Raw genomic sequence first — 14,378 nt, 5'->3', positions numbered from 1 at the left:
CCGGTATTTTGGCCTCACCGAGCGTTGTAGGTGAGGGTGGAAAGGTGGGGCCGTAAAACGGGGGTCTTTGCGGTCACTTACCTTGCTGACCTTTGAGTATGTCTGCAATTACGGTGAGTCTCCCTCCTTTCGATTATTTTCTAGCCTTTAGTCAATCAATTCGACACTAGTTCCAAGTGAGGCTTGTTTGTTTCTTCGAACAGATTCTGGAAATAAATCATGTACATTGTCAGAGGCTGGCTGAGGGGTCCAGGATCGTTCGCATTCTGGCCGCGTCGCATTACAAGAGAAATGGCTGCCGGGAAACGTGCAATACTCGCTGCAGCGTGAATTAATCGACAGTGGGTTTCATGACTACAGCCTGCGACAAATGAAGCGATTCATTACACTTCACAAGTAGGAGACAAAGGAAAAGCCGAACTCGAAGTTTTCGATTTTTGGATTACTCAAAACCTGTTCAGTTTATACTTTCAATCCCGCAAATAACGTCCCTCACCATCACGTAAGTCAGGTAACACTAGGTACTTTAAAAAGTGGTACAAAGATAGTCTAATTCCACAACAGATTGTACCAAAATCATGCTGTACATCGCCACTATCGTGAATGAGATCAGAGTAGTAGCCTTCGAAGCTATGCTTCTGTCTTTCTGGTCGGTAACGCATCTCCCTTTGGCGACAAGATTGTCTACTGCATCATTCACTACAGGCCGAGGTTTATGAACCAAAAGGAGAAATAATATACTCGTACACGATACAGGCTGCGCTGGACAGGTATGACATATTAACTCTTCTCGAAAAGGATGTTCAAATATCTACATGAAGCCAACACCGCGCCCCTAAGACCTCCCAAAGTCAAACGTCTCAGGCAGGCTCTTCTTACTCCATTGGTGAACAAGCGGATCTCCAGACCGTCTCTTCTCCCTGAACAACGCCTCGGTCAGATATTTGTACAACCAGATATTAGCACCGTTGTACGCAATGCTGTGGTCGCTGTCCGTGAAACTCAGCCACTTCATCTTGGACACGGGCACCCCGGCGCCGACGAGAAGGTCAATGAGCGCGGCCGCGTTCTGGTAGTGCACATTATCGTCGCCCGTGCCGTGGAGGATGGTAAACTCGCCCGCCAGATTCTTGAATCCTTCGGGGTTGCGGACGGCCGTCTCGTTGTAGCCCTCCTCGTTGGCGTCGAGGGTCTTCATGTAGCGCTCCGTGTACAGCGAGTCGTAGAAGCGCCAGTCGCTGACGGGCGCGACGATGAGGCCGGACGAGAAGACGCCCGAGTTGGCCTCAAGGACCTTGGCCGAGAGGTATCCGCCGTACGACCAGCCAAAGATGCCAATCTTGGCGGCGTCGACGAAGGCGTTTTGCGACGAGAGTTGTTCGGCGGCCCAGATCTGGTCGAGGGGCTCCAAGCGGCCAAGGTGGCCGGCCACGGTTGAGCGGAAGGCGCGGCCTTTGTAGCCTGTGCCGCGGTTGTCGACGGTGTATGTGATGTACTCGAGTTCCGGGTCGGAGGCAATGAAGGCGCGCCAGGTGATGGATTGGTAGCGCTTTGTGACTTCCTGCGCGCCGGGGCCGCCGTAGGGGGTAAAGAGGGCTGGGTACTTCTTGGAGGGGTCAAAGTTGGCGGGGAGGCGCTGCATCACGTTGAGGGTGTAGCCTTCAGGGTGGACGAGCTCGAAGTAGGTGATGTTGGGGAGCTTATATTCCTGAAGACGGGTGACGAGGGCCTCGTTGGTGGTGATGGTGCGGACTGGGGTGGTTGAGTTGGTGGCGTAGAGTTCCTGGTAGGGGACGTTGGGGCCCTGGTAGGACAGAATGTAGTATCCGGCCGAGGACGAGAAGGAGGCGCTCCAGTATCCTGCGACGGTGTCGTCGACGAGAGCCGTCTTGACGCCGGAAGGGTAGGAGACGGAGTAAAGGTGTCTCTCGGTGCTGTGGTGCTCAGTGGACAGGTAGTAGACGAGATGACGCTCGGTGTCGACCTTGAGGACCGAGGTCACTTCCCACTCGCCGCTGGTGAGAGCAATAGGACTGCCGCCATTGACTGAGTACAGGTAGATATGGTTCCAACCAGACTCGTCGGAAAGGTCCAAAAAGTAGGCGTCGGTGGAGTTTCTCGTGGCGTTTTGCAAGGGCCCGATGTACTCAATGCCCTGGTTGTTGTCCAGCCATCCGTCGGAGCCATCGCGCTCTCGAATGACCTCGGAAGCATAGCCCTCGACATCGACGCGGACGAGCTTCTCCTGGTCCTGGACACGATTGAAGGCTCGGTAGGCGAAGCTGGCATGGTTGGTGGTCAACCACTTGACCTCACCGACGACGAGGTCGTTGGCGGGAAATGCGTCAATCTCGACGGGCGTGGCCTCCTCGGTCTCAACATCCAGAAGCGTTAGCGCCACTGTAGGGTTCTTGCTGCCGACCTTGGGATAACGCAGGTCCAGTTCGACAGGATACGAGGGCGCGATCTTCTCGCCGCCCATGAAGTAGGGGATGGTGAAGGTCTCCACGCCCGTCTCGTTGAAGCTGAGGTAGGCAATGTACTCGCCATCGGGGGAGAACCAGAAGGTGCTTCTGCTGCCAAAGATTTCCTCCTCGTAGACCCAGTCGGGAACACCGTGGAATAGATCCGGACCGCCGTCGCTCGTGATCTGAGAAATGGTTCCGTTCTTGCTGAGGAAGAGGTTGTTACCGCGGACGAAGGCCTAAATGATGGCGTCAGCTAAGACCCAGGTCAATTGGACTCGCATAATGCTAATCAGGAGCACTCACAATTGCGTCTCCCACGGGCGCAAACTCGGCATACTGAATGTCCCCAACCTGATCATCCACGAGCGGTTCGACGACGCCAGATTCGACGTCGAGAATGGAGTAGTCGGCAAAGTACGAGTAGCGGTATTGCTTGGTGTAGTTGGTGGCAAAGAGAACCTTCTTCAGATCCGGACGGATCCAGTACTCGGCGTAATCGGCAGGGATCTTATCGGCGGGCACGAATGTCTCGTTTGCGCCAGTGACAATGTCCTCGATCACGAGTGCATTGTTGGAAAGATAGATGAAGCGGCCGTCTTCAACGCCCGAGAGCCAGCTGACGGATCGCGAGCTGGCGCCAAATCGCGGGGAGGCGACCGTCTCGTTCCAAGTCACAATGCGATCGCCACCACCGGTGGGCTGGTGCGGTTCGCGTTCAATGGCCGATGCGCCGAAGATGAGGGCCGCAGCGGCAACGACCTTGAGAAGTTGGCGGGCCATGATGGGTGTCTGGTGTCCCGATTTCTCTGGTGTCCAAGAAATGGTATGCGAGGAACGGCGAGCAACAAGCGGGAGCGAACGTCGCGTAGCAGGAACCTGGAGAGGCAACCGCCACTTTATACCAGCTTGCCGTGCGGTGCCATTGAACTAAAGCATGTGTCGATAGCCATGCAGGTGCGCGTCGCAGTGGGCCGTGTTCCAGTGCAGTGCAGGCGAGAGATCACCGAGCGACGGTGCAACGGTCCATCGTTGGTGGCTTTGTTGGGTGTTGTGCTCGGATGCCAAGAGAGCGACATGGATCGCGGTCAAGTTGTCAGGTTATCGATGAGTCGGGCCCGCTGCTTTCTTTGAATTTCTTGCCGACTGTTGGTCTCGACGGCCATCTTGACTGGCTGCTGTGGTCATGGTGGTCTATGGAACGGAGTTTTCGAACGGAGGGAGCCGGGGGGATCATTAAGGACCTGCCAAAGTTGGGTTGTTGGCGTGATTAAGTCTGGATATTGACGACATGGAGAGGCGGGGTTCATTGGCGTTCGTAATAGTGGTAATGGCGAGCGTCAGTGTACTATTATGTGTGAACAGTGTGACTGTCTGCGCGCGTGTGTGTATGTGTGTGTGTGGAAGAAAAGAAATTGACGCGATGAAGCCAAGTGAAGCCAAGACGAGCTTGCACAGGTGCATTCCTCTTCGGGAAGGTTGCACTTGGACCGGAGAACCAGCGGTGGGCACTGGCGCCGGGGTTCGCTGCGGGGCCACGGCATGCCGCCCGGCCTCTCACGGCTTTTCCCCAAACTTGCCGATTCTGCTCACTCACCCACTCGTTGACTCCTTTTTTTTTTTTCTCCGTCAGACATGGTGGTGCCGGCAATTGGTCGTGAAGGATCGCAGAGCATCGAGAAGCAATGCAAGGCACATCTCATCCCGTGAGTTCGGTGTGACAATGCTACCTAAGGCAAGTACGCATGGGCTAGATGCTTCAGATAAACTAAAGAGATCTCACTCCCGCATTTTCTTCTCAGAAAAAGAAATGGTGAGCAAAGACTATCTTGATACCTCTTGCGGTAACCTCTGCGGTACGGAGTAATGTCACGCCTTATATCCGTACACACAATCCTTCAAAAACACCAGCTCGGGTTCGGCGCCGGACTCCACATGTGCCATCCCATCGGCAACTGTGGAATCCTCGGGCTCGAGTGTAGTTCCGGCCTCGGCGGCTTCGGCGAGTGACACTGCAGGGCTGGCTCATGACTTAGCGGCATCGGCGGATTGACTTACGGAGCTTGAGATCCGAACGTGCTATTGGCCATGGTAATACTGATTCGTATAATTATTCTATTCAAATGAGATGTATGCGGATAGTTCATCACATCACTTACAAGCATCTTCACCAAGGTTCATTTCCTACCATCTTCGAAACAACCGGAATCGCACCCACTTTCCGACGATTCAACAGCCTTCGCTTTCTGGTATACATGATGTGAATCATACAACCAGGCAAGCTTTCGTGTCTGACAAGCCTGCTAATCATGGTGTTTTTTCAACTCTCTGCGATGTAATCTACGTGAGTTTATCATTTCACGAGTGCCCGCTGAATGGAAACTAGAAGGTTGAAAATGAGTTTTCTGGATCAAGAACACAAACTAGTCACTTATATCACCATCAGCTTCATGTGGTTGCCTGCCACTCGATCTTCTTCCAAAATTCTATGTCAAAAATGAAATCACTGCCAATCGCCTCAGTGATGGTCATAGCTATCGATAAGGCTCGCTCACTTACCTGTGATCATACCGTTGTTGGGGGCTTAAACTCTCGTAATTCGCTTGCATGAAAGTGATGGGAATTGCCTCAGTACTATACGAGCAATTGTCCCAGTAGCGTACGACTTTTGAACTCAATCTTTGAATATCACAATGCTACCCAAATGCAGCAAAGCTCGAGGCCAGTAATGAAGGCTAGTCACGTACCTCGTGCGAACAATCTCAGATCGAGCCTTTCAGCTCATTCAAGGAGGTGTGCTGCTGTTGGTTCCCGCTGTCACCCGCAACCACGGGCCAACCCGTCACATCCGAGCTTTCCAAGCTTCTGAGGCTCGCCACCAAAGCTTTAGATTAGGGTAGGATTGCCGTCTCAGCCCCCGAAATACGAGAGAGCTAACCCACACGTACAGGGCAGTTTTTGATACTTTGGAACACTTTGCGGAGTGAAGCCGTAGAGTGCCCCCTGCTCACACAAAGGTTGTCAATTCGTCTCTGTTGATGCGAAGGACCAAGTATCAGGGACAGACACACGCATTGAAGACTGAACACTCGGCACCGGCCGATGTCTGTGATGGTCATATTGCAGTCGGCCAGCATCGAGGTATGCCTGCCAGACCTTTCTCAGGGGTCCCTAACAGAGTAGCACCTACCCATCCGCATCAGGGAATTACTTTATGACGATCTTCAATCGAGTTCTCGGGCCTCTACTAGGGTAGCAAGACCCCTTTGATACCCCTCCTTGCCCTCCAATCACGAAGTCTTCAGTGTAACGGGTTTCAAACATGTCTGTCAGGCCTTCTAACCTTGGGACCGGAGGGCCAATGGATCATTGTCGGAACCAGTGTAGACAGCCTTCAGAAAAGCTGGGGCGAGATGATTGCCCCTTTCTGTATAGTCCAGCCGCCATGCCATTCCACATAGATCCCTTTGAGTCGAAGACAAGATCAATTCTGATTTGCTTTTTGGTGATACCAAGAAGAGTTGTGTCTCGCCAAGGGGCATTGTAGCACTGACTCTTCAGGGATTGCATCCTTCTTGACCGGGGAAAAACAGTGATATGGAGAGACATTTCGGAGCCTTTGTGAAGCGGTGGATTTGACTTCCAGTCCCCAAAGTGCCAAAACAATACAGGTAAACAAACATTGACTAATCGAGTATTTGAGTAAGCCGGGAATAAGCCCCGCTGGTAGTCGAATTAGTGAGCAGGTCTGATTTGGCGCCCGCTTTCGCTTTGACCCTGTGACTTCGGAGCAATGTTCGAGTACCGCACTAGTGCATTCTCTCCGGGCTGTATTGTCTCTGGCGATTTCTTTTGTACGACGCGGAACAGAAATCAGACAGAAATACCGGGACGGCGTAGAGGAAAAAGAAGAAATTCTTCGCTCGAGGTCTAGGGTTCAGGATGACTTTGAAGTTTGAATGTGGTTTGGAAGGGGGGCCAAAGTGGGAGACTACTCTACTCGACCACTTACAATAGGGCAGAAGATGACTAGTCCAACCGTCTTCACGTTCGACCGCGACCTTCCGAGAAAGACATACGGCCCGATCTCGGCAGTCGCTTTACCAGTGGAAGGGCGCAGTGTAACCCATGTGGTTTGGCTGGCAGCTGGCCGGATCTCTGTGAGACATCATCAACTGCCAACCCGAGCGTAAGCGCCATCCTCCACTTCACGGAAGGCAAGGGGTGTCCTCCCCGGTCGAACCTGGAGGAGGGTGCTCCCGCTAGACTGTCACCTCACAAACATGAGATGGGACGATCGGCGAGGGTTCAAGTTGGTTCGGGGTCAATCTATGGAGTTATCCGGCAGAACACCCCACTGCGATTGGACATCGGCGATCGCCCCGATAACCTCCTTTTTTCTGTGGGAACGGGCTGGGAACCGACATGGACCTTTCTCATCTCACATTTTCTCTCCCCTCCAAACTCCAATCCCCGGCCTCCCCCCATGATCCATCATATCATGTCACATCCCCCATCTCACCTACGATTGTCTCAATGACATGCTCGAAAATACGCCTCATCATACCACCGCCGGTAAGCTAAGACAGGCATTGGGGAGGGACGCCTCCTCAACGTTGTGTGTTCAGCCAGCCCGGAGACACCGTCCGAGCAAACACACACACACACGCATGTTCGTCTATGTACATACTTACATACAAACAGACTGGCAAAATGGGCTTTCACCCCGGTCGAAGCGCTCCCGCGGCACATATCAATAAATCTGAACCCATGTCCAACCCTCAACCCCCCAATGACGTTCAGCCCTCGGCCTTCATCCGGCAAGATCGCCAGTCGACTCACCTCGCTCACCTGAATTCCTCAGTTTGCAAGACCTACTCCGTACAGGCTCACTCACAGCGTGCGCGCGCCCCCTACCTGTAGCGTCTCTATTGTCTCATGCCGGTGTCTTACGTCACGCATCGATGAATGTGACTTAAACAGCATGGCACGCATGGCTAAGCCCCTCCGGGAACCATCCAAAGCGCTTCCGATCTGCCGCCTGCATGATAATGCCTACGCCTTTACCCATTTTCGACAGCGGGTGTCTGGCCGCTCTGGCGTGCCGGGGGATCCTGGGTAGGGATGGGCACACCCTTCTTTTCCTTCTCTCCCCTTGTCCTCCTCTTTTCTGCCAACAGGCACACGAGGTATTTCGTGATATCTGATCTCCCGCCAGCCCGCTAGGGCCGTACCCTTCCCGGACGGAGGATTTTCTTACCTGTCAGATATCGAATGTGAGGGATGAAGAAGCACGCACCCTGCCACTTTGCGGGATGCCACCAATCACCACCCGCCTAGTGGCATGCATCCTGCCCGCGCATGGATTCGGTCGACTCTTTCTCGCGGATGATGGCGTTCGTGATATCATCTCACGCCCGCCTCACTTCTCGCCCGGTCAGATGACCAGGATGGGCGAGAGCGAGGTAAGACATCATTGACGAAGCATCATAGGTAAAGTCCCAAGCTAGACCCTAGGGCTTTGGGTTAGCCGGGGTGACAGGGAAAGAAAGAGTAGTGGCAGTGATATCGCTTTTCTTCAGAATATCTCAAAATTCCTTTCTCTTTCTCAAGTCTCACACAAGGAGTTAAAAAAGGGGTCTGGAATGGTCGCGGAGCACATTCACCGTGCGCTCCCGTACCGACTTTCAAATGCAATTGATACCCCCAATCGCATCTGCCGGGACCCTTTCCCTCATTCACCGAAGTTGCCTCGCTCCCTTGACCATTCTCGACAGGGACTCTGTCAATCAGTGGAAGAAGAAAAGAGAGCCTGGCAAATGCTACCATCAGTTGAGATGGGACTCACAACCGTGGCAGGCTCGAGTTGACACCCAATCACAGTTGATGATGGGTTAAAGGTATTAACTCCAAAGTCTTCCAGTTTACATGCAGTCTTCCGTCCCAACTCGACTGTTCTATTCAGCTTCGTCTCTTGGTGAATCTACATACTCATTCACCGTTCTTATTAGAGAACCTATTTTGGAAAATAAAAAAGACGACTTTTTTTTTCGATTTCACAGGCCGAACTCTTCTAGGAGTAGAAATCTCAGCCTTTACGATAGACTGTATCTAATATCACTTACAATGGCCGTCGCAAGCGAGATCTCTCCCATCAGGGAACACTACATCAACCAACTCACCTCTTTCGACAAGTTCATTGCAAGCCTCGGAAAAAGCGGACGCCCGACAAACATCCAGCTTGTGGATTTCGCAGACCTGGAGATTCTCGGGTCCCTCCCCGGCAAGACGGGAGCAAGGATCGTCACTAAGAAAGCCTCCGGCCTTACCCCACAAGAGAACTTCGTCTTCAAGGGGATGGACTTTGACCAGTACAAGCGAGACAGCAAAGACTTTAAGGAACACCAAGAAAAGACCCTCCTCCACGAGATTCGCACCTTGTACACCCTACCGCCCCACCCGAACATCATGCCCTGCCCAAAGGTCCTCGTCGTCGTACAAGACGGTGGCAAGAAGGACCGTATCTGTGGCTTCCTACAACCGGTCATGACCAAAGACTCGGTCGACGAGCAGGTCATGCGCGCCAACAGGGACGGCCGACGTCTCCCGCCGGGTCTCAAAGCCAAGTGGTGCTACCAGATGGCCATTGCGATCCAGCACACCCACCAGGTTGCCGAGAGCTACCACATGGACCTGAAGCCCGGCAACATCCTCGTTGACGATCAGAACAACCTCCGGCTCATCGACTGGGAGCAGAGCGGATTTTCCATGTTTACGCATCCGCCCGAGGTTACCATCGACCAGGAGGCCGAGGAATCGTCCGCCTCCACCGGCGCGAACGGCAAGCCGGTGGTCATTTATACCCCCCACACCGGCGCGCCCCGGAGGAATCAGAAGTGGGGATTTCCAGACTGGAACGTCCTTCCGGAGTGGAAGACGACGTGCCCCCGAGCTGCGGAGCTGGCGGAGGTGTTTAGTCTGGGAAGGACGATGTGGATGCTGCTCGAGCAGGTCGAGCAATCCCCCGACCCTACAGTATGGACGGCCATGGCCATGGACATTCCGAAAGAGTGGCAAGACATGGTCATGCGGTGTGTTGAAAGAGACCCGAACAACCGGCCCGAGTTGAACCAGGTGGTTGCATTTTGGCGCAAGCAGTTGTGCTAGGGCTACGAGACTACGAATTTTGCTTTTTGGGCATACTTACACACAGCGGTGTAACATCAGGGACATGGAGTTTCTGGGGCACTCACACAGCGGAGGTTACATAGAGGGAATCCTTCGGGACCCTACTAAACTAGTACTTGAATTCTAAGCAACAAATACTCCCATCTCCTCAAGTTTAGTGACAACTTCGCTCATAGTAGGAAATCCATCATGACCATGCTTTCATCACCATAGCCCAGACCAATGGCGAAGCTTCGGCACAAGGTTTGAATTTGCGCCGTGAAAGAGGCGACCCAAGAATAGAGACACTAAGGCAGAGAACCCCTGCTTGCTGCAGAATGTCGCAAGCGACTCTGCTTTTGTCAAAGTCGATTCCTTCGGGTGGAGCAATCCCATTTCCCTCGCCCTAGCCAGCCTCCCATTTGTGACTGAACAAGGGACGCTGGCGGTGATCTTCCCCCTTCAATGAGTTGTTGAGTTTGTGCATATAGGAACTTACCCACAACGATTCTGAAGGTTTTGAGAGCCACAGCTTACAGTTGGTCCAAGGGGCAGTTTCGAAGCCTTGACTGGCCGCCTCCGCAGACCACTAACCCCAAGACTGCGACCCCGATCTAGACCCAGCACCAATGCCTTGCCAAGTTGCCCCATCCTGCCAAAAAGGCGATGATCTTGCCCCGAAATCGAAACTTTGCCATCCCATCCCGCCCTGTGGATCAACACCCTGCGTTCTAAACGTGTCTCAGGCGCCGGTGGGAGGGCAGGTCCGCATTCTCGTAACCCACATTGCATCTTATGTATCGGCCGAGAGATTTAGAAAGCCACTGCCACGGCAAACCGTTCTTCCGGTCTTGAGTTGCAATGAGAGGCGTGTGAGGCTGTAGAATAATATCGGCAATCCTTGTCTGCGTGCCTTACAAGATCTAATGCCGCGCGTTCATACCCTCAACAACTCTCCGCTAGTATGGGTGAACTGTGAACGTGGCCGCCAAAAACCCACTCCGCGCCACAAGTGTTGAAGAACCCGACTTAAAGTGCAACATGTAGATAACCCAGTGGGCCAAGTGTACTTTTGCTGGGACGAAGTCTCTAAGAAAACATCTTGGCCCTATGATAGCCTGCCGAAATGATTGCGTGAACGGATGATCCCGCTTTTCATCCTAGACTGCCGGCCAGCCGGCGGGCAAATTGTAAACCCCCCGGCCCCTTTTTCAGAGGGACGGCTACCTGCATCGATGAAGCTGATTAGCAACCGGAAGAAAACCTCCATAAAATTATTGTTGGTTACCTAGTGTGTACAGGCCTTACAACTGTATGAGATCTAGGTGTAGCAACAACCTTATTTCCTTCTGCGACGGATCGTGAGGCGGACGGTGAGAATGTATACGTTGCTAGCTTGAAGCCACCACAAGGTAGGTAGATACGGCAAAATGTCAAGATCTCAAGAACCGTACCTGATTCTCGGTATCGATTGAATTGCGCCCGTAGAAATGGGGATCGACGCCATGTGATTCAACGAGAAGGGTGTAGTCCTTAGCATGTTGTTAGTTAGCGTGTTCTGTCACAGTAACATCCCAAGTTTGGGAATCACGCCAACTTTACGCCGCGAGTGCCGAAACCTCGATTCTAGCTCCAGTGGTGTAATTTTGCCGCAATTTTGAATTTTCGAGATTTTTTTGGGAGAGAGTGTTTAACCTTGTTGGCGAGGAAACAACGCCTAAGAGCATAGTCTTGCACCTGAAGATATCAAAGCCCATATGGCCTCCTTGGGCAACGGTCACGGATTTTAGCCGTGGTGAATCCCCGTCGCCACGAAGCTGTAAGGGCACGACGAACGGCTTCTTTTGTCACACCCTAGACAGCCCTGATAGCTTAGGGCACGTTAATGTATCAGGCGACTGAGACATCAAAGTCAATTTTGGGATACGAAATGCAACTAAGCTACACCCTGACCAATTGTCTTCAATTTGGACGGCCTTGGGGACGGAATGTGTAACGAGCTAAACCACGCGGGGATGGATTATCTATGCCGTATACGGATTTAGGAGATATGGCCAGGTGGTTCGCAATATGAGAACTGAGCTGAAGGCTCTGAGATCTGCTGGCACCTTTGGATAGGGCAGATAAGCTGCCCACTTACAGAGCCACCATTTGAAATTTGAATGCTCGGCCTAGGGGTCTTTGGGTCCTTAGGTCTTATAGCCGATTGTGATTCATTTCCAAAGGGGCTGGGTGAAGAACAGGACTGATGTTGTTTCCCCCTCGCGCGAACAAAGCTATCGAGTGCTTACGGTGAAAGTCAGGCTAAAGCGCGAGGAAGTGGAACGTGGCAATTGGCCACTGGTAAAAACCAAATAGTTCACTTGCAGAATCCATGAATCATCGGATTTGTTGGATTGGATGTTAAGCGAGCTTTGGTCGTCATCTTCGCGTCTATTCATGTATCTACCTTGCCAGACCCAACCCTCCCATTTTGATGTCTATACCCGTGCCTGGCGTAGTTTTTGTTACCCTTCCTGTAGTGTCCCAAAGCTCTGGAAAAAGTGCAGTTCTTCTTGTGGACCAACTCCCTTACTGGTTGCCGAGAGTCTTTCCAAGCTCCTCACCGCGATCCGCCGCAGCCTTGACAGCCTTGTTGACAATCTCCTGGAAGCCAGATGCCTCGAAGCTCTGAAGGGCAGCATGCGTGGTGCCGTTGGGGCTGGTGACGTTCTTGCGAAGCTGACTGGGCTCCTCGGGGGACTCGACGAGCATCTTGCCGGCACCGAGACAGGTCTGGGTGGCCAAGCGCTTCGCCTGCTCAGGAGAGAGGCCAAGACCAACAGCGCTGGAAATAAGGTGCTCGACCATGGTGAAGAAGTATGCAGGACCGGAGCCTATGAGTGTTCTAGTGTTAGGTTTGTCCTATTTCGCTGACGACTAATGCAGTGTGTCCTGTCATAACTTACCCGACAAGCCTGTGACGACATCAATCAGCTCCTCTTTGTCAACCCACTCCGCCGCCTTGCTGACGCTCGCCATGAGTGCCTCGGTCAACTTCTTCTCGTCCTCCGTCACGTCGCTACCTGCAAACAGACCAGACGCGCCCTCGCCCACTAGGGCAGGAGTGTTGGGCATGACACGCACGACGTGCGGGGACCGGCCATTGTCGAGCGCCAGCCACTTCTGGAGGGCCTCGAGGGTGATGCCGGCGGCGATAGAGACGACGACGGGCACCTTTTCTTGGCCTGAGACGGCCTTGCCAAGCTCGTTGCAGACGCCCTTTGCGACCTGGGGCTTCACGGCCAGGATAGCAATGTCGGCGCCGACAAAGGCCTCTGCGTTGGAGGTGGTGGTCTTGACGCCGAGGGCGGCCATCTTCTCACGGTTCACGTCCCACGGCTCAGAGACGGTAACGTTTTGCTTGTCGATGCCCTTTGCGACCAGGCCTCCGATAATCGCTGCGGCCATGTTGCCGCCGCCTACGAATACCCCGCGTTAGCCCCGCCATCGTGAATGATTTTCTGGTGTTGCGCGGGACGTACCGATGAAGGCGATCTTGCTGGATTCCAAAGCAGGTGCCATGTTTGATATTGTATGAATCCAATTGAATTAGATTGTTTTCTTGAGAATGCGCAGCACGATGAGATGAGATGTTGATATGTGCAAGGAGTTTGAGGAAGTCGATGAATTTGACTCGGCCCGGAAACTGTGGCGCTGCTATCGGACCCACTGTTTCTCTAAAGTGTGGCGTCTAAAAGCCGAACCACAGAGCCAATTCCCGAGCGCCCAGCTGTCTGAATCCGTGGCCTTGATGAACAGTTTCTGTGACTTTTTTTTGTTCACAAGCATCAAGCACTTGTAACAATATTGCTTGGTTGAAATAGTGGATAAGAAGTTCGAGTCTATTGACTCCTGGAAGTGTTGTCTTGTGACCAATATTGACTCATGACAAAAGTGCTTGAGGGTCTCAAGAGGCCCATAAGAGGCACAAGGGGCCTACTTTAGTTTGGGCTCCATAATCCACACCTTTATGACCGTATCATCTAAACAATAGTCAAAGTGGCAGACTGATTAGCCCAAGTGAAGAGATGTAGATCCACAAGACAAGAGGTACTGTTGCACGATGTTGATTCATTGAGCCAGCACCATCCTCGCCCCTGATGCCGTTCATCCACCAAATGGGGCGTGGAGTCATTAGGAGAAACTTTTCTGGACAGATGCAAAGACAAGACTGAATGATGAGATAGGTCTTTTTAGCCCTGGAGACTAGTTAAAGTCATTTCATATCATAGTTGCGTGTAGTTCTGGGAACTGTAGTACTTACTGATATCAAACACATATTCTCAAGATCCATACAGGAAAGGCGTAAGAGCTGGCCTAGACCCGACGCCTATGACCGAGTCTCCTCACTTACTTTTGACTCCGAATTGTGATTTGGGGAAAGAACTTCTAAGACTTTGTTGAACTTGATTGTGCTTACTGACTTTGACCCCATCCATATCAAATATTCTCTGCTTGTCTTTCGAAATACATCAATGCTTATCCAAGTATACCAAACTGAATCCGTTCGCCTGACCTTCAGTGGTAGTACGGTCGTTCCTCACGGCTCGAAATTGTAACCCATTATACCTAGTCGACATGACAGAACTTGAGAATGTCCCAAGACTTAAGGTAGGTCTCCATTATCTTCCCGTTCTTTCTCGTTAACACCCCCAGGAATAATCCACTCCCACTCCGGGGGGGCCAGGCACTTTCTGCAATCTA

General features: G+C 52.5%; 3 protein-coding genes across 3 annotated transcripts; 1 reads left to right on the top strand and 2 right to left on the bottom strand.

Moving 5' to 3' along the window:
• Window positions 1-835: 835 nt before the first annotated feature.
• Window positions 836-3,248, bottom strand: dpp4 (Dipeptidyl peptidase 4; the record flags this gene model as incomplete). The annotated part of the gene is made up of 2 exons (XM_053191013.2): window positions 836-2,704; window positions 2,772-3,248. The coding sequence occupies 2 exons, from the start codon at window positions 3,246-3,248 to the stop codon at window positions 836-838; spliced, it is 2,346 nt and encodes a 781-aa protein (XP_053051438.2).
• Window positions 3,249-8,591: 5,343 nt separating this feature from the next.
• On the top strand, window positions 8,592-9,632 carry N0V96_003234 (uncharacterized protein; the record flags this gene model as incomplete). The annotated part of the gene is made up of 1 exon (XM_053191012.2): window positions 8,592-9,632. The coding sequence occupies one exon, from the start codon at window positions 8,592-8,594 to the stop codon at window positions 9,630-9,632; it is 1,041 nt and encodes a 346-aa protein (XP_053051437.2).
• Window positions 9,633-12,203: 2,571 nt separating this feature from the next.
• Window positions 12,204-13,196, bottom strand: N0V96_003233 (uncharacterized protein; the record flags this gene model as incomplete). The annotated part of the gene is made up of 3 exons (XM_053191011.1): window positions 12,204-12,508; window positions 12,581-13,093; window positions 13,157-13,196. 3 exons carry the CDS (start codon window positions 13,194-13,196, stop codon window positions 12,204-12,206), a joined length of 858 nt encoding a protein of 285 aa, XP_053051436.1.
• Window positions 13,197-14,378: the final 1,182 nt, after the last annotated feature.

This window comes from Colletotrichum fioriniae, assembly GCF_027942845.1.
Source record: "Colletotrichum fioriniae strain IMI 355084 chromosome Unknown scaffold_3, whole genome shotgun sequence".
In the NCBI taxonomy this organism is placed as follows: domain Eukaryota; kingdom Fungi; phylum Ascomycota; class Sordariomycetes; order Glomerellales; family Glomerellaceae; genus Colletotrichum; species Colletotrichum fioriniae.
Note: the sequence above shows the minus strand (reverse complement) of the source record. Positions and strands in the feature narration are given on the sequence as shown.